The sequence below is a fragment of the Lissotriton vulgaris genome, chromosome 12, assembly GCF_964263255.1.
Source record: "Lissotriton vulgaris chromosome 12, aLisVul1.2, whole genome shotgun sequence".
Classification (NCBI taxonomy): domain Eukaryota; kingdom Metazoa; phylum Chordata; class Amphibia; order Caudata; family Salamandridae; genus Lissotriton; species Lissotriton vulgaris.
The window spans coordinates 533,761,170-533,783,529 of NC_141700.1; the positions used below are offsets into that span (position 1 = coordinate 533,761,170).

General features: G+C 45.4%; 1 protein-coding gene across 2 annotated transcripts in view; it reads left to right on the plus strand.

Annotated features, from left to right (window-relative positions):
* The window catches only part of LOC147677681 (SLAM family member 5-like), a 98,573-nt gene that overhangs the window by 2,664 nt on the left and 73,549 nt on the right, over nucleotides 1–22,360 (plus strand). Inside the window, exon 1 of one of the 2 annotated variants that reach the window (XM_086946486.1) lies at nucleotides 4,878–4,958. The exons of the other annotated variant lie outside the window; for it this stretch is intronic. Coding sequence (XP_086802612.1) covers nucleotides 4,880–4,958 — 79 coding nt within the window. The 5' untranslated portion in view covers nucleotides 4,878–4,879. Of the gene's footprint in view, nucleotides 1–4,877; nucleotides 4,959–22,360 lie in introns of those variants that run through there. 2 annotated transcript variants of the gene reach the window in all.

The following is a 22,360-nucleotide window of genomic DNA, read 5'->3' on the forward strand; positions in this document are numbered from 1 at the left end:
TGGTAGTCAGAAATTCATAATTGTGTTATAATGAGAAAATGAAGGTTGTATATTGTGTAAAGACACAACACTTTCCACAGCGGATATAGAGCATGTAGCACACGTATAGTAGCATCTTCACCCTTCTTCACTTTGTTTATGTCCTCTTAGTTTGTAACTTCTTTGGCTCTTCTCTTTGTACCAGTTCTGTTGGATCACACTCTGGACCTCTAGTCATGTAAGCAGTGGACATATTTGTATTATTCCTGCATGGTCGCGGGAAGATAGAAATCCTTGCTCTTGATCAATATCAAAATGGTGGACGTTTTCCAACTTCATCTGGTTCATCTGGTTCCAATGCCACCTCTAAAGGATAGTGTCCGGCTTCGGGATATCTCTGAATGGTCCTGTGGCCAACACAGTGCAAGAGCCAAGGATGGGAAGCAATGGCACAATGAGGTGAGAGAGCCTGAAAGGGGTAGGGTGTGACATGCGCGGGAGGGCTGGCGTGTAGCAGAGGGTTGGTCCAGACCAAGAATGACACCTCAAAGCATTAGCAAAGATTTCTGCTGCCGCAAAGGGCCACTGCAAGTGCTGACTATTTTTATTTTAGAGGTTTCCAGGTTTTTCAAATCACAGTTGTTAGATCTGACATCCTTGGTGTAGCATTGCTCCACATGTTTTGCCTTCACTTTCTGATTTATGCTGATATCGTTTTTGTAGGCATCAGGGTTCTGTGCGCTTACCCCTTCCAACCAGTGCTATAGTGCTTTAACTCTCTCCTTAAACATGGAGAAATTAGGCTACACCTAATTGGCATGTTTAATTTACTTGCAAGTCCCTAGTAAATTGTACTACCTGTAGCCAAGACCTCCAATATAAATGCTATTAATGGGCAGCAACACTCTTTGTGGCACCCTGTAAAGGACCACTGTAAAACATGTCTCAGGCCTGCCACTGCAGCCTGTGTGTGCAGGTAATACTTATAAGTCACTATTTAGGTGGGCTCTAAAGACCCATAGGGCAGGGACATTGAGTTTAAAAAGTAGGACATGTGTACTTAAGATCTACATGTCCTGGCAGTGAAAAGTTCCTAAAGTCATTTTTCACTGTTGTAAGGTCCGTCTATCCCATTGACTAATAGTGGGTACCTTATTACATTTAATAAGTGCTAATTACAGATTATGACCAGATAGAGAAGTGCTGTTTACACTCAAACAAATTATAATTTAAAATTCCCTTTAATGATGAAGTTGGATTATAAGTTACATTTCTGAAAATGACACTTTTAGAAAATTATCTTTTCCCAACCAACTGTGCCTTCTCTGCCAGTGTCCTGGGTCACATGCTGCTAATGGCTCTGCTGCTGGAGTTGTGTATTGCTTCCAGTGAGGCAAAGGAGGCTTAGATGTGGACAGAATGGGCAATCCTGACACCATGGCTAGGGAGTGGCAAAATCCAGCCTCACTTACACTTCAATGGACGTTGTCCACAGCACACAAATAGGATTCTGACACCTCGCTTGCCCTGCCTTTTGTCACCGCAGACAGTTTGGCTTCTGGACCAGGAGAAGGGGAAGAACTGACCAGAACCATTTTTGAGGGTAGGACAGGTAATTCCCTCACAATAGCAGGCACATAGCATAAAAAGAGGGGCCACAGAACCACTCCTCAGAACACTCCTATACCTGTGGAAGATTCGGAAGAAGGAATGTCATGCTGCCAGAATGACTGCCCTTCTGCTTGAAGGACTGTTTTTCTCTCTGAAGAAGGAAGTTCAAAACTGTTTGCCTTGATCTAACTCTTCCCAGAGTGACTCCAAAGGTCAGTTGGCTGACCTCTTGTGTGAACTACAGGTACACAACAAGCTTCCAGTGCCCTTCCTGTAACTGCCCAGTGGACCAGCTGCAACTGGACCATTATGGACCGCCTGAGCTCTGCTTCTGGCCTCTGCTTGTGTGAGTATTGATCCCAAAGAGGTGCCCCACAGATCCTGGACCCTTGGCTGACATCAGTGAGAGCTAACTGATGAAAAATATGATAAGAAGGTGCTTGGCAACGAAAAAATAAGAAAACAAAAATGCCATGTTAACTATTCAGCAGGAGCATTATGGGTAATGAGTCTTGAGCAAATGCCCACTATAACCACAGTAGGCGGATCCCACTACACCTTAAAGAATGAACCTCTAAACCCCGACAGGACCCTGTAAAACTGCTGACATCTAAATTCAGTCTACAACAAGACCAGGTGCAGAAAGTACATCACAGAAAGGACATGATCTCATGCTCTGAAGCACCCTTAATATAATATTAAGGGTTCAGCTAAATCACCCTTGCTTTTAAAAAAAGGATCTTGAGTGGGACTTTGATACAGGTTACAGTAACAGAAGGGCAATTAAGAAGAGGGCACAGTCTGTGTCCTGGCCACATTGTACTTGACCGTAACTTACCATATACTGGACCTCATTGAAATTTCGGGATTGCATGGTCTGTAGTAACTCCACAGGCAGATAGTATGTGTTCTGGAGACTCTCTCTGGTAAAGCAGGTGGAGCATCCTGGTGAAATACTGGGGGTGAAATGAGGAATACCCTGGGAATCTGAACGAGAGCCACCCACCGGTTCCTCAAATGTGAGGGTGGCCTCAGGGTCTGACACCTAGTAACTTTGCATTCCTGGAGTTACGAATTCCCCTGGGGAGACTTTATCGGGCATAACTTTGGGGTGTTAAAATAAGGTCCTCACTTTTCATCTCTCCAGAGGATCGAAGACCCGCTTAGCAAGTTGGGGTGGGTCGAATGCTTAATTTCGCCCGTGGAATTGGCTGAATTTTGGTCACTCCACATTACTGTTTAGCATGGACTTCTGGCAAAATTCGCTAAATCACCGCGTGGTGGAAATTTTCCCCCACGAGGCTCCAGAAAATGCGTGCTGGTGAGCACGAGCAAGATTTGGCGTCCCCCGCATGGTTTTCTAACATAGTTGTTAATCGTCACAGGGCTGCTACTCCAGTAGAATTGCTGTTTTTCTATTCAAGCAGCAGCCAAATCAGCTTGAATGGGAGCACATTCTTATACAATGCATTGTGCCGTTTGTGCTGATATTTCAGTGCTGCTCACGCCATTCGCACTAAATTGCTGCCCGAGCTGCATATTTTCCACCCGCTACCGGAACTCCGTGGAATTTCGCGGTGTTTTTATGTAACTCCACGGAATTCCAAGGAGATCTGATCTATGTCTCATGCACTAAGTCTGGCTGTTCTGAGTGACACCGAGGGCTAGATTTTGTAATATTTTGCGCTGGGTTTTTATCACAAAAGTTACACAAATTAGCACAAAATTTACTTTTTGCTATTTGTTTCCAATGCAAAACAAGGGCAGCACGAAGCACTGGTTTGTGTTACTTAGCATCAAGGGGGCATTACATGATTGGCACATAGGTGTTCCCAGGCAACCACCAATGCTTTTTGATACAAAACCGTAACTACTAACAACAGTAGGCATGGTTTTACATTACAAAAATTAGCGTCACTTGAAAGCAGGCGTTAAAGGGGAAACGTTTTAATTTCAACGTTCATTTCCGGCATTGCATGTGTGCTGCAAAGTACAGCACACAAAGTAGGAACGGTTTAAAATTGGTCTAGGCATAGAATGTTGTACTGGAAGGGAACTTTTCCAGTACAAAACTTATGCTAGACTCATGCACACACCCATCCACTATGGTGTAAAGATGTAATTGTGGTGCTCGGCAGCAAAATAATGCGCCAGCGCTAGGGAGAGGGGAGAAAAATGTCATATCTATGTCAATATGGCGCTCTCCTGCTTTCTCCCTGTCATGCAATGCAGCACAGTATTTTTGGCTTCTGCGCAGCATTGCACGGCACTTTTGTAAATCTGTACCTAAGCCTCGCGGTGTGGTGCGAATGTGAGCCAGCTGTGTCTAGCGTAGGATTTAAACTGAAAGTATATATATCCTCCAGTACAAAGTGCAAAGTGTAGACAACACCACCGAGGTCATGGAAGTAAGAAGTGTGCACTTTATGGTAAAGCAATCATTTTACAGGGAGGCAGGAAAGGCAGTATAATGCTCGACTCATTGCTTGTTCCAGTTTGTTTTTTTTTACTTGGCGCTATGCTTATGGCAAAAGCCAGAACACACTAAATGAATAATTCTGACTTTGTGCAAAAACGTAGGTTTTGCTTTAACCACATTGCTGTGGCGGTAATTTTTCCGCTGTGCGGCAATTTACAAAAACCTGCGTTACATGACGAGCTCAGCTCGTCATCAGCACACGACCACCGTGGCTGATGAGGAGCTGAGCTCGTCATCAGCAGCGAAGGGGTTAAAGGCCTTCCCCAGACACGCCCCACTCGCATACGTCAAAATGGGAATGGCGCAGAGGAGTATGGGCACCGCCTGAGGGTCAACTTTCAGTGCAAAATACCTTTCACGCGACATGTGAAAGTTGTCCCATCGCTGCTGTTTGCCACACTTGGCGACACTTTGCAATGCTTTATGTTGCATGAGCTGCTGCTCCAAGCCGTAGTAAGTTTGATCGATAGCCTCCATTGATGGATCCATTATCAGTCATTGTTTAGAGGAAGAGCTGAGCACACATCACTGGGCTGCTCTGCTTGGCTGCGTTGGAGATATACAGCTGGTACACGCTAAGGTCTCCACAGATAAGCTCACCTAAGACAGAGCTAATTATGCTTGCTTGGAGTGCAGCATTTCACCTGATTGAAAACCTCTGCTTTGTGGAATCTTTATATTTAAATGAGCTCACGCGTAATGCTGAGGCAGAGACACTTCCTCAATTTCCTGCGTTTCCTCCTTGAGCTCAGATTTCTAAAAGGCACACAGTTTCCCATCCTCTCCGCTCCTGCTGGTCATCTGAGGATCATGGGGAGAGGTCAGTGCACGCGCTACTCCACTGAGAGAAGCATGCTGTGCTGTTTCATCCATCTCATCACAGTTTGGGGTAAGTGGGTCACCTTTCTGTTGTTTGGGGCATACTCAAAGGTGGAAACTATTTACTGATAGTCCTTGGAGCTCAGCCTCCTGCTGCTTCTTCACCCCAGGAATGGGAAAGCAACTCAAGCAGGGTTCCCTCTCATTTCACCCAAACTCTAATCTTGAAAAAGTCATGTATGGGATATGTGGCCAGTTGTGTTTCTTTTCCAGATTGTATGGTTGTTGGTGATTGTCGGGTTAACTTGCAGTACAGTGACCACCTTCCTCCAGGTCACTGTAGACGTTGTTTACAGTCCTCGAGCTGTGTGTGTTAGCCTAATGCATTCTGGGAGTTGTAGTTTTGTTTTGCTTCCATTGCACTCATTCGACTAACCCTCCAGAAATCAATGACTTGTAGTTGAAAAGTTGAGGAATGGAGACATAGACCATAATGTACTGCAGTGAGGTGGACACCCTAAACCATAATATTAGATGCCTGGGATCAACAATAATCTTAACCATAGCGCTGTAATAGTGGAAAAATTGTCTGCTTGCATTGTTTGCTGGCATTTTGGGCATGCAAGAGTTAGAGTAAAAGACATAAAATGTGTAATTCGAAGAAATTACACCTCACAAACAGTAATCCACTAGTCTACTGTTTCAGCTTGGTTTCATTTGTCACTAGAGTTTCAGGCAAAGATAGGTCTCTCTATCTCAGTAGATTTGTCTTTGCAAGGGTTGCAAGTGGTGCTTTTGATGTTTTCGCCCCATTATACTCCATTGCCATTTATTATCAAGGATTTGCTGCAGCATCATGGAAAACAATTTGTGATTTCATTTTTGGTGCAAATAATATGTTGGTTGCAAAATTCGGCCAGTGCTGCATTTTGTGCCACTTTGCATTCTGTAGCACTGCTTTGCATTGCAAGGGCGCACATGTTAATGCCTGACCAAACGCATAGTTAATCTGAGCCTATATATTCAGAGCTGAGAACCAGCAAATTCACAGGCTTTGTTGACTGCACATAAATTATCTGAGCCATTGTGCCGTACAACCGAATTAAGTGTTCAATGTAAGGGAACCTCGAAAAAAGTGTGAAATATTTGCAAAATATTTGGTTAGGTGCTAAAGTAGTTCCTCCTGGATTTATAAATTAAAAGTCATAACTACACTGTACGTTTTGTGAAAAAGTATAGAATATAATACATGAACCCTACAAAATTGTATAAATTAGTTTCTTTTAATTTTAGTCTGGTCATAATATCAAATCTGACCTCGATTAAGAAAATTAGGTCATTACTCACCTGTAATCAAGTATTACAATTGAATTGTGACAACACAATGTTTACAATTATTTGACAAGGTGTTTTGTTCTCCAAATTAAGCCCTAGGCCTTCAACTCCCTCCGCTATCCCAGGCCAGCACGTCTTGAGGCAGGGCCACATCTGCACATGGTGACTTTTCAGTCCTGAGCTGTGGTACCCCTGTTGTTCTAGTGGAGAGCGACAAACTATCCTCAAATTCTCTTTATTCCTGACCAGCAACATGTGTGCAATTCCAGTACAGAGATTCCCCAACCACCCTGCCAATGTACTTCGTTCGTCACATATAGCCCATTCTAGGACAGAGACCAAGAGCATGCTCTGCCAATGTATCATGTGCCACCGCTGTATCTTCACTTCCACAGCAGAAAGCCACACAAAATTCTACCACTGCTTTTAATTCCTGAGCTTTAACACATCTCTTCGAAGACAGATACCCACAAGCAGCTCCGTAGGAAAAGCTTTTTTGACTTGCCTATATCTTTTTGTGCCGGTTGACGAATCCTCACAAAATGTCCCAAAATTGTGCGCCGGTGATTCTAGTTGTGCATGGAAAGCAATCTATCAAGCGGGGGCCGAGAAAAAAAGGGGGGGTAAAAAAAGTGTGTTCCTCATGATAAGGCATTTTTAGACACAACTACAGTCCGAACTGCTGGACGGAATTACACCAAATTAGGCAGAAAGTTGGCTCTTGGTCCAAAGAGCATTTTTTGTTAATTTGTGTAAATCCATTCATTAGTTTTAGAGATATTTAAAGAAATGCAAATTTGTAGAACCCTACTGATCTTGTGCTGAGATCTGATTGGCAGCCAACATTTCAACCAGGAAGTGTTGGTAGCTTTCTGGGGACTCTGATTCAGCTGAGTCCCTGAAAAATGGTTAAAAAAAAGAAAAAAGGCAGGGTAGTAATACTCTGACCCCTTTCTTTGATGCTTAGGTCCCAGATGGACCCTGCCAGGGCAAAACAAGATTTTGTTTAAATTTGTGCCAAAAATTGTGGTGGATCCACTATTTTGGTGATTTTTTTTTTAAACTAGCATAGTCTTGTGTACTTGTTTTAAAAAAAACTGGGTGGGCCAGGTCCCAGAGGCATTGCTTAAAAAATGAGGGGGGTGCACAGGCTCCCCTTCGGAGGCTCTTGGAGCCCCGAGGGGCCACCACCTCACTGGGGCTTTATTTATAAAAAAGGAGGTGGGTGCACAGGCAGCCCCTCAAGGGCTCTTTTGTGCCTCAGGGACCACCACCTCCCTGGGGCTTTGCCTAAATAAATAGAGAGGGGGCTGAATTGACCCCCAGCACCCTGGGGACCATCACCTCCTGGGGCCAGCTATTATAATGTATGTGGGAGGGGGGCCATAAACGGCTGGGGGACCACCACGTCCCCAGGGCTGGCTTTTGAAAACAGAAGGAGGGGGCTCTGCTGCCTCCCTCATGGAGCCATTAATGGTACTGGGGAATGCCCCAGGGCCAACTCCTGCTATGGATGAGTGAGTGGTTGTTTGAGTACAAGTATGGTTTGTGAGTGGTTGTGTGGGTGTGCAAGTGACTGTATGAGATGTTGTATAGGGGTATGAGTGGTTGAGTGCGTCTGCAGATGATGTCACCAGTGATGTCTCTGACTCCTCTGGCTTGTAAGATGCTTATTTAGATTGTGTTTCTCCTACGCGTTTTGAATTCGAAGTTCCTGATCACGGCAGTGTTTCACATTAGTCCTTTCTCACTTTCCTGTTTATATACATATGCACAATGGTATCTAACTTAGTGCTTTCTGGGTGGGGTAGTTCTTCGTTGATATATTGATTTTTGTTTTCAACAAACTTTATTATTTTCCTGTGGTGTCCATCCCTCCGAGCGTATCGCCGCGTAGGTTACTTTTATTTGCTACATCCGCATTATGCACGTTCTAATTAAGAAGGAGCCCGCATATGTATTAATGCCAAAGCCATGAATTCTTAAGCTGAAGCTATGTTTTAAAGCATTCAGTTTTTGCAAAATTTGAGTAGCAGACTGAGGGCCCGATGTAGGTAAATCTAATTTACCATTCTAAAATACCTAATCATACCGATTCGGTATTTAAGAAGTGGTAAATTAGAGGGGGGGAAATGTAGGTAATTCTGATTCGGTAAATACCGAATCTGTAAGATTCGGTATTTACTGATTCTGTAAATACGGATTCAGTATCCCCATCGATTCCTATGGGCCTTGTAGCCCATAGGAATCAATGTGGAATACCGAATCGGTATTTACCGATTCGGTATTTACCTATTCTTGCAAGGGTGCAGGGGGTGTCACTTTGACACCCTCTAGCAACCCACTTACAGGTTTGTGTGCCATGTGGCACACATACATGCCCATAGGGCATGTCTGTGTGTCACATGGCACAGGTGTGCATGCACAGATGTGCATGCACACCTGAATTTGGTATTTTACCACCCAATTAGATTGGGTGGTAAAATACCGATTCTTAAAGCCCTGTGGCACTCTGACATGTGCCAGTTACATCTGCATTTACAGAATCGGTATTTTACCGAATCTGTATTTACCGATTCGGTAATTTTACAGAATCGGTAAATACAGAATCGGTAAAAAAACGATTCTGTAAATGCATGCCCTACATCTGAAAACCCTAATACCGGTCGGAAACAGCCAAAATCGGCCGTTTCCGACCGGTATTAGGGCTCCTACATCTGGCCCTGAGTGTCTTAAAGTGGGTGGGGCTGAGGGCCCTTAGACCTATGCGGTGGCGCGAACGTTTTCAGGACAGCACTGTCATTTTCATATTAAATTACACTGAACTGTCTGTACACATTAACAACCTTGGGTCATGTAAATTAACAACCTTGGGTCATGTAAACCTTTCCCTTTTGATTTCTCAAAAGTACAGATACAAGGAGATATTTAGTCAGGTGAAAGTTTCGAGGAACTCTGATATATGCATTGGGGGGACCTAGGGACATTGGAAGGATCATGCACATTGAAAACAAAAAGCAATATATCAACGAAGAACTACCCCACCCAGAAAGCACTGTGTTAGATACCATTGTGCATATGTATATAAACAGGAAAGTGAGAAAGGACTAATGTGAAACACTGCCATGATCAGGAACTTCAAGGCCGAAATGCGTAGGAGAAACACGATCTAAATAAACATCTTACAAGCCAGAGGAGTGCTGCGTTATCTATCTTTGTGGTAATAAATATATATTTATGTAACCTACTGACAGTCACCAGTAGGTAGTTATCGTTAGGACTTAGCTTCATTAGATGAAGCGTTTTGTAGTTTGCTAATAACTTTGGCGCAATTTGACGAATCATCACAAAATTTCTCCAAAAAGTGTTCTACTTATTCTAGTTCTGCATGGACAATTTTGAGGTGATCCGTCAAGCGGGTACTGAGAAAAAGGGGAAAGGGGGTTCAAGCAATTGTGCATTTCCCATGCAATTTCCCATAGAGATTTTGGACGCGACTACAGGACTACAGCCCAAACAGCTGAACGGAATTGCACCAAATTTAGCAAAAAGGCAGATATTGGTCCAGAAAGTGATCTTTGTGTAATTTGGTGTAAATCTTTTCAGTAGTTCTGGAGTTATTAAAGGAAAAACATTTATAGATATCTAGGGGCATGAATCCTCCACCGATCAGACAGATCTCATGGTGAGATCTGGTTGGCTGCCAACAATTCAATCAGAAAGACCCAAGAAAAAAAGTGAAAAAGACCATAAGGGGGAAAGGAAGGAATACTCTGACCACCTAGGCTTGGTGGTTCCACAGGAACGCTTCAGGAGGCCCCAAATTTTTTTTCTCGATTTTCCCACAAAATAATGGTGGATTTTCCTGCTCTTGTTTCTATATGCCCCTCGAGTGGACCAGGTCCTGGGGGGTTGATTAATGAGGGGGGCGTGGTCCCTCTCCTGGGCTGTTTATCGCAGCCCAGGGTACCTCACATCTCTGGGGCCTGGGCAACTGCTAAAAGGGGAAGAGGGCTGCACACCTCCCCCCAGGCTGTATTCAGCCCCAGGGACCACTTCCTTTCCATGTCAGGCCTATTTGAGGAATGGGGAGAGGGGATGCGTGGCCCTCGTACCAGGTCATTTTTGGCCTTAGGGCCACAACCTCATTTTCAAGGATGGGAAGGGGCCACATGCCCACCACTGGGCTATTTTCAGCCCAAGGGACCACCACTTGCCCAGGCATGGCTGTGTACTTTAAAAGGAGGGAGGCTGACCAGCCCCTCTCCTGGAGCCGTTAATGGCAGTGGGGACCACCAGATCCCAGGGCTGGTTCCTGCTATGTCCCAAGGTGTTTATTCTCTCTTGGCAGAAGGGGATTTAAAGCTCCCGCCAAGCAAGAGCCAACAGTAAGTCTGCTCCCGCCCACTGGGGGCGCACTTGTCTTCTGTTTCAGGGCAGGGAAACAGGTAAAAGAAATTGCTCCTGCATGCAGTAAGCAGCAGTTTTTGCTTCTCCTTGCATGCAGGAGCAATGCAGGCACCCAATGGGGGTGGAGAGCCGGCAGGGTCTACAGGGACATTGGGGCTCCCCCTGAGACCCCCAAGCAAGAACAAGGACATATGATCCCAACTTCTTGGGCTTGGTGAAGGCAAAGCAAGTTTGTTTTCGTGGAAATTTAACCTTGAAAAACAATCTGAAATCCTCGATAGAGGTGAATGTGTGGGAATGTCTGGTGAGAACAGGCTAATTTTTCACCAGAATATTGGTAGTTCAACACATTATATGTTAAATTTCCCCTCACTACAAATTGCACTCGGTAGTGCAAGTCCAAGGGCATGTGCATGTCTCCTTGCTCCCTAGCTGAACATCTGCAGACTGCTGTAGAAATGGCTCACTTGAGTCTTTTGTTTGGTGTGAGTGTGTGTGCTAACTTCTGGCAGCTGGGTGCACCTCTGGTAGCCCCGCGGTTACTCTCTGGGCCCGGACTTCGGTGGAGGGTTCAGTGGTGGTAAGGGGAGGGGGTACCTCAGCTTGCATTTCCACTTTATCTATCTTGATAGGTTTATGGGCTGTATGGGCATGCAGCATGTAAGGGGAAAGCAAAATGAAATGAGAGCGGGATGCAATCTGCAAGCTCAGGGAAACCTCTGTAACTCACTCACAGGCAGCATAGGAGGCGGGGTGCGTTTGAAGACGAAAGATAAATATATCATGCTTTCAGCATTGAAAATGGTCATTTAATAGTCAGCAATGAAGTTGCATGTTTTTATAAATTGGGTAATTTGGAATAATATACAAATTCATTTTTTTATTGTACAACTCAGACTGAATCTCTTCTGAGTACTTGTACTTTTGTCGGATAATTAGATTGTGGCATGCAGACAAATAAACACAAGATTATGAAGTTCAGTATACAAAGTCTGGGTTTCTGGTTCTGAACTTGGTCTCCAGAGTTGTGCCATGCTGATAGGTGGTGCACTGTGCGTCCAGCAGGGGCACAAACATGCAGTGGGTTCTCCGACTTATAACTTTAATTATTAGAATTGCAGCATTATCTATTTAAACAAGATCTTTTATATAGCTCTGAAAAGTTGCTAAATTCGGTGACATTCTCAAAATGCAACATCTTGTAAGAGTGCATGCCAGGATGTGTGATGCTCCCAAGCTTCTGTCTTTTGCAGTTTACAGTATCTTGTGACCGAGCAGAGGCCATGGATTGGGCATGTTGCAAACACACAAGAATTAGCATGGCATCTCTGTGCTCTTAGACACGTCAACTCAAGATTACAGCACAGATCAGTGGTGTCCCAGAGTAGATGCCAGTTTTTATGACAGCCACAGAAGGTACACTTACACAAAATGATTGTAAATGAACCCATTTACATGGCCAGTGCTGTCTCGAAGGCATGGTTTGGGTCACGCCCTCTTTAAGCTACGGTGACATCACTGACGACATCTCAAATGACATCACCAATGACATCAGTGATGACATGATACAGTGACTGTGAGTTTTTTAGAAAAGGTTCATGAGTGTTAAATATATATACCTAGGTGTATTGGTGAATCAATGGGTGTATGAGTGACTGTTTGGATGACTGAGTGGGTTTGTGACTGACTATATGAGTGAGTGATTAGGTGTCTCAGTGAATGTATGGATGAGTGACTGGTTGTGTGAATGTATCTGTCAGTTGATGTCTAAGTGGGTGTATGATTATGTTAGTGGGTACGTGAATGGATATATATGGGTGATTGATTGGTTGACTATCTCTGTGGTTGTTGGGTGTCTGTGTGGGTGAGGAGGTTAGGAGGTGTGTGACTGCTTGTATGGATGAGTGAGTGGGTGAGTCAGTGCCTGTATGGGGCAGTGAGTCCATGAGTGAGAAGCTGTATGGATGAGTGAGTATCTGTATGGCTGTGTCAGTGACTGAGTGCCTGTGTCATTATGGGTGAGTAACTGGGTATTTGAAAGGCAGTATAATGTGATTGGCTGGGTCTATGAGGGACTGTATGCGTAAGTGAGTAAATGTGAGAGTGGCTATTTGGATGAGTACATGCTTCTGTCAGTGACTGTACAGGTGAATGTGTATGTGTTACTTTTTGTATGAGCAACTAAGTGTATGTGTATGTAACTGTTTGGGGCTAGTACGCACCTGTATGATTGACTATATGGGTGAGTGTGTAGGTGTGTGATTAGTTCTATGGGTGACTCATTCATTGTGTGAGTGCCTATATGAGAATATGAGTGGATATGTCAATGGCTGTATTGGTAACTGAGCAGTGTAGGAGTGGCAGTATGGGCGAGCAAGTGGATGTGTGTGTAGATCTATGAATTAGTGAGTGGCTGTGTAAGTACTGGTATGGCTCTTTCAATGGGTTTGTGAATGGTTGTGTGGGCGTGGCAGTGGCAGTGGGTGTATAAAAGATTCTATAGGGCTGTGAGTGGGTGCGTCAGAGATGATGTGGATGATATCATCAGTGATGTCATTTGAGATGTCATCAGTGATGTCACTGACCATGTCATGAGTGATGTAATATGTAAGGTCATAAGCAGTGCATATAACAGATGAATTTCTCTGGTTTTGTACAAGTGAAATGTCAGCCTAACTATAACGTCCCTGTAACCTTTATTTTTTTGTGTGAATTTCGAAGGTTTTTTTAAAGTCTGTTTGGTAACTATAACGGCCCTGAAACCTTTGTGTTTTTTTGGTGAATTTCTAAGGTTTTTTAAATTCTAATGGCTAACTATAATGTCCTTGTATAATTTATTTTATTTGTGAATGTCTAAAGTTTTTTTAATTCAATTTTCTAACTATAATGTCCCTGTAACCTCTATTTTTTGTGTGAATTTCTAAGGTTTTTTAAATGCTATTTGCTAACTATAACGTCCCTGTAACCTTTGGTTTATTTAGTGAATTTCTACGGTTATTTTAATTATATTTGCTAACTATAATGTCCATGTAACCTTTGGTTGTTTTAGTGAATTTCAAAGGTTTTTTAAATTCTATTTGCAAACTATAATGTCCCTGTAACTTTTCTTTTTTTAGCGAATTTCTAAGTTTTTTTTAACTTGCAGTCATGTGTGTAGAGTGGCGAAGAAAAGGGGCTGGGCCAACAACCAGCTCTCAGGAATTCCACTGTGTAGGATTTACAGTAGGTACCAGGAGGGGTTCTTTGCCCCCAAGGTTCTTCTGGAACAAAAGGGCTTTTATCCCCCAACTAGTAGTGAGCCGGGAGGCACATTTGAAGAGTGGTGGAGAAAGGGGCGTGGCCTCTGACAACCTTCTTAGCAATCCTGTGGTGTGGGACTTACTAGATGTAACAGGAGGGGTAGGTGGCCCCTAAGGATATCCTTTGGGCCAACTATCCCTCCTATTACCTCCAGTAAGTCCCATGCAGCAGGATTACTGAGGTCTGATAGCAGGCCACGCCTCCTTTCTTCACAACTCTGCAAATGCGCATCCTGGCAAGCTCTTGGTTGGTGGAGGAAGTCCCCTTCACTGATAATGGTCCTTAGGGGCCAACTAGCCCACTTGTTACCTCCAGTAAGCCCCACACAGTGGGCTTGCTGAGAGGTGGTCACAGGCCATTCCACTTTCTCCACCACTCTGTAAACACACCTCCTGGTGCACTACTATTTGGGGTATGAAGTCCTCTTGCCTTTTGAGGGTCCTTGGGGGCCAACTAGCCCTCCTGTTACCTCCAGTAAGTCCCTCCCAGCTAGTTTGCTGAGAGGTGGTCAGAGGCCATGCCCCTTTCTCCACCACTCTGCAAATGCGCCTCCTGGTGCACTGCTGCTTGGGGGATGAAGTCCACTTAAGTCCTGGGGTCCTCAGGACGCTAAGGGACCTCATTGCCCCCAAACATTAGAATAAAATATAACCCCGGGGAGGTGGCTGTCCCTGGGTCTGTGGGTAGGCCGTGTTACCTCCAGCACTTCAAACTATTAGCCCTGGGGAGGTGGAAGTCACCAGGGCTAGTTTTATGCAGTCCCCTGCATCTTTATTTGTTATTGCCCCCGGGACCTGGCCTAACCTGGGGCCTAAAGTAAACAAAGTGAGGGAGCCCGCGATTCATTTTTTTAAAAAACAACAAGTTTAAAAAATGCTTTTTTGGGCAGGGACTCCCTGAACAGGCATGTGGGGTCAGGAAGTTTCTACCCTGCCCCCTTATCTTGTTTTTTAATGTTTTTTCTAGTGACTCGACTCAACTGAGTCACAAGATGACTGCCAAAACTTCCTTTCAGCACAGCGCCTGGAGTGGCTATTAGTTTTAAAAATGTTGTCAAGATTTGTCAAACAACGCCAAAGTTATTAACAAATTTAACTAACTATAACTATAACTATAACACCCCTAAAACTTATAGTTTTTGAGTGAATTTGAAAGGTTTTTTAAATGCTAATTCCTAACTATATAAGGCCTGAAACCTATGGTTTTTTCGATGAATTTCAAAAGTTTTTTAAATGCTAATTCCTAACTATATAAAGCCCGAAACCAATGGGTTTTTCAGTGAAAATATATATATTCTTTGGTTTTCTTTCGTCGTCTGGGAAGGAGAAGTGATATATATATATATATATATATATATATATATATATATATATATATATATATATATATATATATATATATATATATATATATATATATATATATGTATATATATATATATATATTCAAAAACTTTCCGGCGACGATTCTCATGCAGCGAGAAAGAACACCAGTGCCCCTGCCCCAATTTTGCTCAAGTGTATTTATTTAGGCAACAAAGGACACCTGATGCGCTTCAGAGTTAAACTCACTCCTTTCTCATACGTTTTATTTAAGATATGTATTATATATAATATATATATTCCCTCCAACTTCAATTCCTGCTTTCTGTACTAGAAGACAGACATATCGTCACAGCTGTGTGTATATATTGCCATGAGCTAGCCCAAACACAGTTGGTGGCACGAGTACCCAGACACAAGAATCCTCTCAGAAATCAAGTCTCTACATCATTATTTAAGTTAATTATTTATTACTTTATCGCAGCATCATAAAGAACTAACTCCAGCTGATGCATTTCACCTAGACGTGTTTAGCTCAACCTCATTCGGACGTACAGAAGTTAAAACTATTAGATAGAAACAGAACGTATTCCTTGCCATTACTGGGATCCACATTATCTACAGCAGCCGTTCTGCAGTATTACAGACAACATGTTTGGATCAAGCAGTCTACATGTGCCAGCTGCACACCTCTGTATAGAAATCAAAACTGGACAATAAACTCATCTACAAGTCATAAAACATTGCACTATCTACAAATAATTATATACACAAGTTATACAATGTATTTTCTTTTTCACAGTGTAAAACAAATTTAAGAAACAGCATCATTAATTCTTGCACCATAATCTTCTACTACGGGCATAGCAAGTATGTCACAGTCTCCTCCATTTTGAATAAAGTAGGAGAACCAAATGTTGCATGGAAGCAGCGGACAAAGTTGTTTGAATCCAATATCATTGCGATTGGTGGCAAAAAATGTGCACCACTTCGTAAGCAATACATCCTACTTCACAATCTGGACGTAGAAGGTCGGACAACATATGAAAATATTTCTGAAACTCTAGAAGATAAAAATAACCTTGATCCTTCTTTGGATGTGCATCAAGTTACTTTTAATGGGCTTGAGAAACACTTTGGAAAGAAAAGAAAATGTTATACTTGAATGTCAAATTCGTTGGAAGAACAAATGAGAAAGTTAACACAAATATTGTTGCACTAAGGGGTGTTTCTAACCCTTCAAATTTGGCCCACTAGCGGATTCTCTTATACAGGACCAATTGGCAAGGTGCGCCAATAATCCTAGTATACAGGAAACATTTGTGACAAATAATGCCCAGCACAGCCCCCATGCCACAAACCACACAAGGGTAGCCATATGGAAGTCCAGAGATTGGGCTGTGGATCGTGAAAGGGAAAAATAAAGGGCCCCCACACAAAGAATAACCATGGAAAGCAAGGAGAAAATCCATAGGGAAACTGCTTCTTGGTACTCGCCTCAGGGGCGGCAGACACCTAACCACACTGCCTGCCACAAAATGCCCTCACCAGCGTGCCCGGCACACACCACCAACCACAGCTCCAGGGCAGCAGGCAAACGACCACACCGGCTTACAGGCACTCCAGGGGCACCACCAACACACCCCCGAGCCACCATCCAGCACGTCTTAAACCCGACCCGGCCATCAGGCAGATGCGCCGCCACAACCCGGAACCGACAGCGAAGGCATGGCACAACAGCCACAAAGGACCATCCAAAAACATCTGTACCTCTCGGCAAGCCCAGCGGGCCAGGAGGCACACCAGCAGGGAAGAAAATCCCAAACCCCTGAAGGTACAGGAGAGGAACAATGCATGTCTCCCTCCAAGCCCTGCACAAAGGGAGACACGACCACCAACAATGACAATACACTTGGCAGCGGAGACACCTTTCCTGCCAGAAACCCCAGCTCCTGACACGTCTCATTCTGTTGGAAGACAGAAATAAGAAAAAGTGTAATTCTTGGTAAGTTATGGTTAAGTAAACCCAGTGGACGGGGGTGGGGTTACTGGTCCCAGCATTCTGTTCTTTTTTTTCTGTTGGAAAGATGGTCATCTTCATTAGTAATGAATGGGACAAGGACCTGGGGTGATGGAAGTCATCCAAGTTAGCCAATCAAAAGGACTGTAAACAACCTATGCTCCAGGGAGGGACAAACACAAGAAGAGGAAGGCAAGCCATCAAAAAAGAAGCAAGCAAATGAGCGTGACAACAAAGTCTACCAATGGTAGGCGATGGAAGAGCTCTGTGCCACTGTATGTTCACAATAGGTCTTTCACAACCAGACAGTTTGCGCTGTCTGATAGTTGAGACCTAAAAATGGCATTTTCTGATTTTAAATGCAGATCTGCCCTCGCAGGCCTCTATCTCTGTATTGCTGGCACTCACGGTAGCATTCTCTAGCAGAATCCTCATCACTAATATTAAGGGCAGGATAAGGCATTTCCTACCAAAAATCCAGTTTGCACTGTGATTGTTTAGTATATTTGTCACAGCCCAAAATAAGCCACAGGACGCCTACACGTCGTTATGCAAATATAATGACGTTCTGTGACCCAGGGCTTTATACACGTGTTCCTGCTTCTTTTATTAAAATCCATACATATTATAAATGCAGAGTTACATTATAAACAATTGCATATGGACAAATATTAATAAAGTTGTTTTTTTCTAGCGAGGTCTTCCAAGGGGCATTTTGGCACCAAGAGCAAATTGCATGACACAGAAGGGCTTTCCTTCACACGAGTATCGCTGTGAAGGTTTAAGGAGTGGCCGATTTAGAATGGGCCAATACGGACCAACCAGTGAGGTTTGGACTGGCCCATTCTACGACTCTGTCATCTCCCCAGTAGGAAGGGCTGCCATAACACAACCGTGCGTGCTCCACGGCGCCATCCATTTTAGTTCTGCATAGTGGGACTGGTTTGAACAGTTTTGTCAGGACTGGTTTTGGTTTCCAGTCCGACCCTAAACATGATACCAAACACAGTAGTTCAGAGCTCTTAGAGCCGGTCCATCCTCCTGGCACACAATTTCGCTGTCATCCACTCTAAGTGACCCCCCCCCCCGCCCCCCCTCCCTCTCGTTCCGATGTGGTAACAGCTTGCTAACAGCTCCGCTGCCTCCTTTTTTGGAAACTGGCCTGAGGACATTGAAGTCACGGCGTAGAACCTAAACTGTACAGAAAACATCAAAGCGCGCCAAACCTTTAATGGAGAAATCCTTTGAAGCTGAGAAGAACAATTTGAGGAAATAATTGAATTGTTCCCAAGACGATAACCCCTTGATGCAGGCACGCTATTTCTTTCAAACCATCGTCCTGAGGATATACTGTACAAGCAGTGACTGCGCGTGGGCGGTAATTCCCAGGCCGCACAGGTAGGAACAGCAGGAGCGGTTCAGTTTCGAATTTACGTTCAGTTGTAACCGGAACTCACTTCTTATATCGAATGTATGCATTTATTAGAGCATTCTAGAAAATAGTCACTGAATCTCCTCTTATGATATTATACTTCTAAGTTAGTAGATCTGTGTAGCACCGCACCTGAACTGTGATCACCTCATGGCGCTTCCTGATTGAGACCACTGAATGAATGTATTCGGCGAGGAAGTGCACAGTAGACAATAAAGGCAGTTTGACCTTGAATGCTTTTGAATGGATCATACTTTCAATAGGTATTTATCATTTTTAGTTATAAATTGAGTTGAGTTTAGCTGTATTCAGTTTATTTCCTCATAAACAAGTAGCAATGTCATTATTTAAAAAATAAAAAAAAGATTCTTGATGTCATTTTGGAAAATATGCTGTATTGTCATTATCTATTTATCCAATTAAATAGGTTGTTTTAACATTAAAAATGCGGTAGGAAGATTTCAAATGTTTTTTTTTTCTTTTTGAAGACCAAGTTATGCGTCTCTTATTCATATTGGTCTTTCTTTTAAATACTGATTTTCACTCCTTGATTAACTTTACTGACAAATTACTTGACAATCTAAGTACTTAGACACATGTATTCTGAGGCAATACTGTTTTCTGTTATCACATTTTCTATCGATTATTTTTTGGGGGAAATTGTGCAGCAATGGCTTCCCTCTATAGAATCACCTATTAACGCCTTAATCGCGGTGCCAATTATGCCGCGGGGGCGTTCCATTAAGTGGGCAGGGCCGCGTCGGCCAACGGATGTGCACAGCACTACGGAGGTAGTGCTTGCGACGGCCGTTGGCCGACGGGCGCAAGGAAGGGTTTAATTACCTAATAGGGCCTCATTACCATGGCGGTCGGACACATCACAGCAAGATTGAGACCACCCAGCAAGTAGTCCGTGGTCCCACTGACATATTTTAATAAGACGGCTGTGTAAGTGTTCGGAAACTGCATTTTTCTACTGCGGCTTGTGCTGCAGCCTCGAAAAGGGTCACAGCATAGGCAGCAGCAGAAAAAGTCATGTTTTCAAACTTTTATGTTCCATGTGCCAGGCACCACACAGTGCATGGATGTTTGAGGTGCACCAGATTTGCCCCCTTGGCCATTTAGCAGTGGCCCACGGAGAACTTGTTTGGGGCCCCCAAAATCCCTTGCCAACAGCCTTTTTAAGGTGGCAGGACCACCATGAAATGGCTGTGGGAAAAGAACATCCAAAACCCAACGGCGGTCCCTGCACAACCACCACCTCCATTATAGGGATTAGTGTCCAACCTCCGCCCTGACTGCCTCCCAGATGGCTGCGGTCCGACTGGCCACATCGTAATGCATTGGTCGGACTAAAGGCCTGGATGTCGCTGAGACCACAACCGACGGCCTGTTGGTGATGCCCATAGCGCCTAATACATCCAGGTTTTTGCTCACATACATTCATCTTAAATATATAAAACAAAATGCCTTTGTAGGTGCAAATAGCTTATACTGAATCCGAGAATCAGTATTGGTAGAATTTTAATTCTCAAATGGGATCTGTGACTATGGATGGGTTTTGTGACTATGGATGGGATTTGTGACTATGGGATATCCATCTGAATGGTGGAATTTCAACAGTCACAAATTAACTCTATATGGCCATTCCGTAGAGGTCTACTACCTGCAAATCAGATGAGCACATACAAACTTGTGGGTTTGTGGGAATTTACATACTCTTTGTAGGGAATGGTGGTAATTGTACTAATATCAAAAGCAGTCGTAAGTGTGTTCCCTCTGAGAATAGAGAGCGAACACTGCCAAAATGAACATTTTTCCTGTGGATTAACAAAGGTTTAATGTGGTAAAGCACATTTGATTCACATTTCTAGATGGAGAATCTTCAATATGATGGAAAGTCTGCAAGAGTAAATGTTATTCATGTGAATTTTGCTACTTTAAGAATTCCACAAAAGTTCAAACTCTGCTTCAACTTTAGTATAGAAGCAAACTTCCCCCTTAGCAGCTTATGAGTATGCTACGGGTCACAGCACTACAGCACGCAAGCCTACCTGCTCGCCGGACCATCCACCAGCCTGCCAGTTAGCGTCCAGGGACCCAGGAGACTCCTCTGCCTCATAGAACGGGGACCCAGTGCCTCCTCCACCGCGCCTGCTGCCTGCTGTCTCCTCCCCCCGCTGCAGCCCTCCACCACCGGGCCTGCAGCCGAGCAGGGGAGGTAGAGACTTCAACTCCCAGCAGCCTCCGCGACACGAGCGGAAGTCGCGTAGAGGCTTGGCGCCCGGAGGCGCTGCTTAAAGGGCCGGCCTTGCTGGGGAGCGGGTGTCGGTCACAGCACTACAGCACGCGAGCCTACCTGCTCGCCGGACCATCCACCAGCCTGCCAGTTAGCGTCCAGGGACCCAGGAGACTCCTCTGCCTCACAGAACGGGGACCCAGTGCCTCCTCCACCGCGCCTGCTGCCTGCTGTCTCCTCCCCCCGCTGCAGCCCTCCACCACCGGGCCTGCAGCCGAGCAGGGGGAGTAGAGACTTCAACTCCCAGCAGCCTCCGCGACACGAGCGGAAGTTGCGTAGAGGCTTGGCACCCGGAGGCGCTGCTTAAAGGGCCGGCCTTGCTGGGGAGCGGGTGTCGGTCACAGCACTACAGCACGCGAGCCTACCTGCTTGCCGGACCATCCACCAGCCTGCCAGTTAGCGTCCAGGGACCCAGGAGACTCCTCTGCCTCACAGAACGGGGACCCAGTGCCTCCTCCACCGCGCCTGCTGCCTGCTGTCTCCTCCCCCCGCTGCAGCCCTCCACCACCGGGCCTGCAGCCGAGCAGGGGGAGTAGAGACTTCAACTCCCAGCAGCCTCCGCGACACGAGCGGAAGTCGCGTAGAGGATTGGCGCCCGGAGGCGCTGCTTAAAGGGCCGGCCTTGCTGGGGAGCGGGTGTCAGTCACAGCACTACAGCACGCGAGCCTACCTGCTCGCCGGACCATCCACCAGCCTGCCAGTTAGCGTCCAGGGACCCAGGAGACTCCTCTGCCTCACAGAACGGGGACCCAGTGCCTCCTCCACCGCGCCTGCTGCCTGCTGTCTCCTCCCCCCGCTGCAGCCCTCCACCACCGGGCCTGCAGCCGAGCAGGGGGAGTAGAGACTTCAACTCCCAGCAGCCTCCGCGACACGAGCGGAAGTTGCGTAGAGGCGTGGCGCCCGGAGGCGCTGCTTAAAGGGCCGGCCTTGCTGGGGAGCGGGTGTCGGTCACAGCACTACAGCACGCAAGCCTACCTGCTCGCCGGACCATCCACCAGCCTGCCAGTTAGCGTCCAGGGACCCAGGAGACTCCTCTGCCTCACAGAACGGGGACCCAGTGCCTCCTCCACCGCGCCTGCTGCCTGCTGTCTCCTCCCCCCGCTGCAGCCCTCCACCACCGGGCCTGCAGCCGAGCAGGGGGAGTAGAGACTTCAACTCCCAGCAGCCTCCGCGACACGAGCGGAAGTTGCGTAGAGGCTTGGCGCCCGGAGGCGCTGCTTAAAGGGCCGGCCTTGCTGGGGAGCGGGTGTCGGTCACAGCACTACAGCACGCGAGCCTACCTGCTCGCCGGACCATCCACCAGCCTGCCAGTTAGCGTCCAGGGACCCAGGAGACTCCTCTGCCTCACAGAACG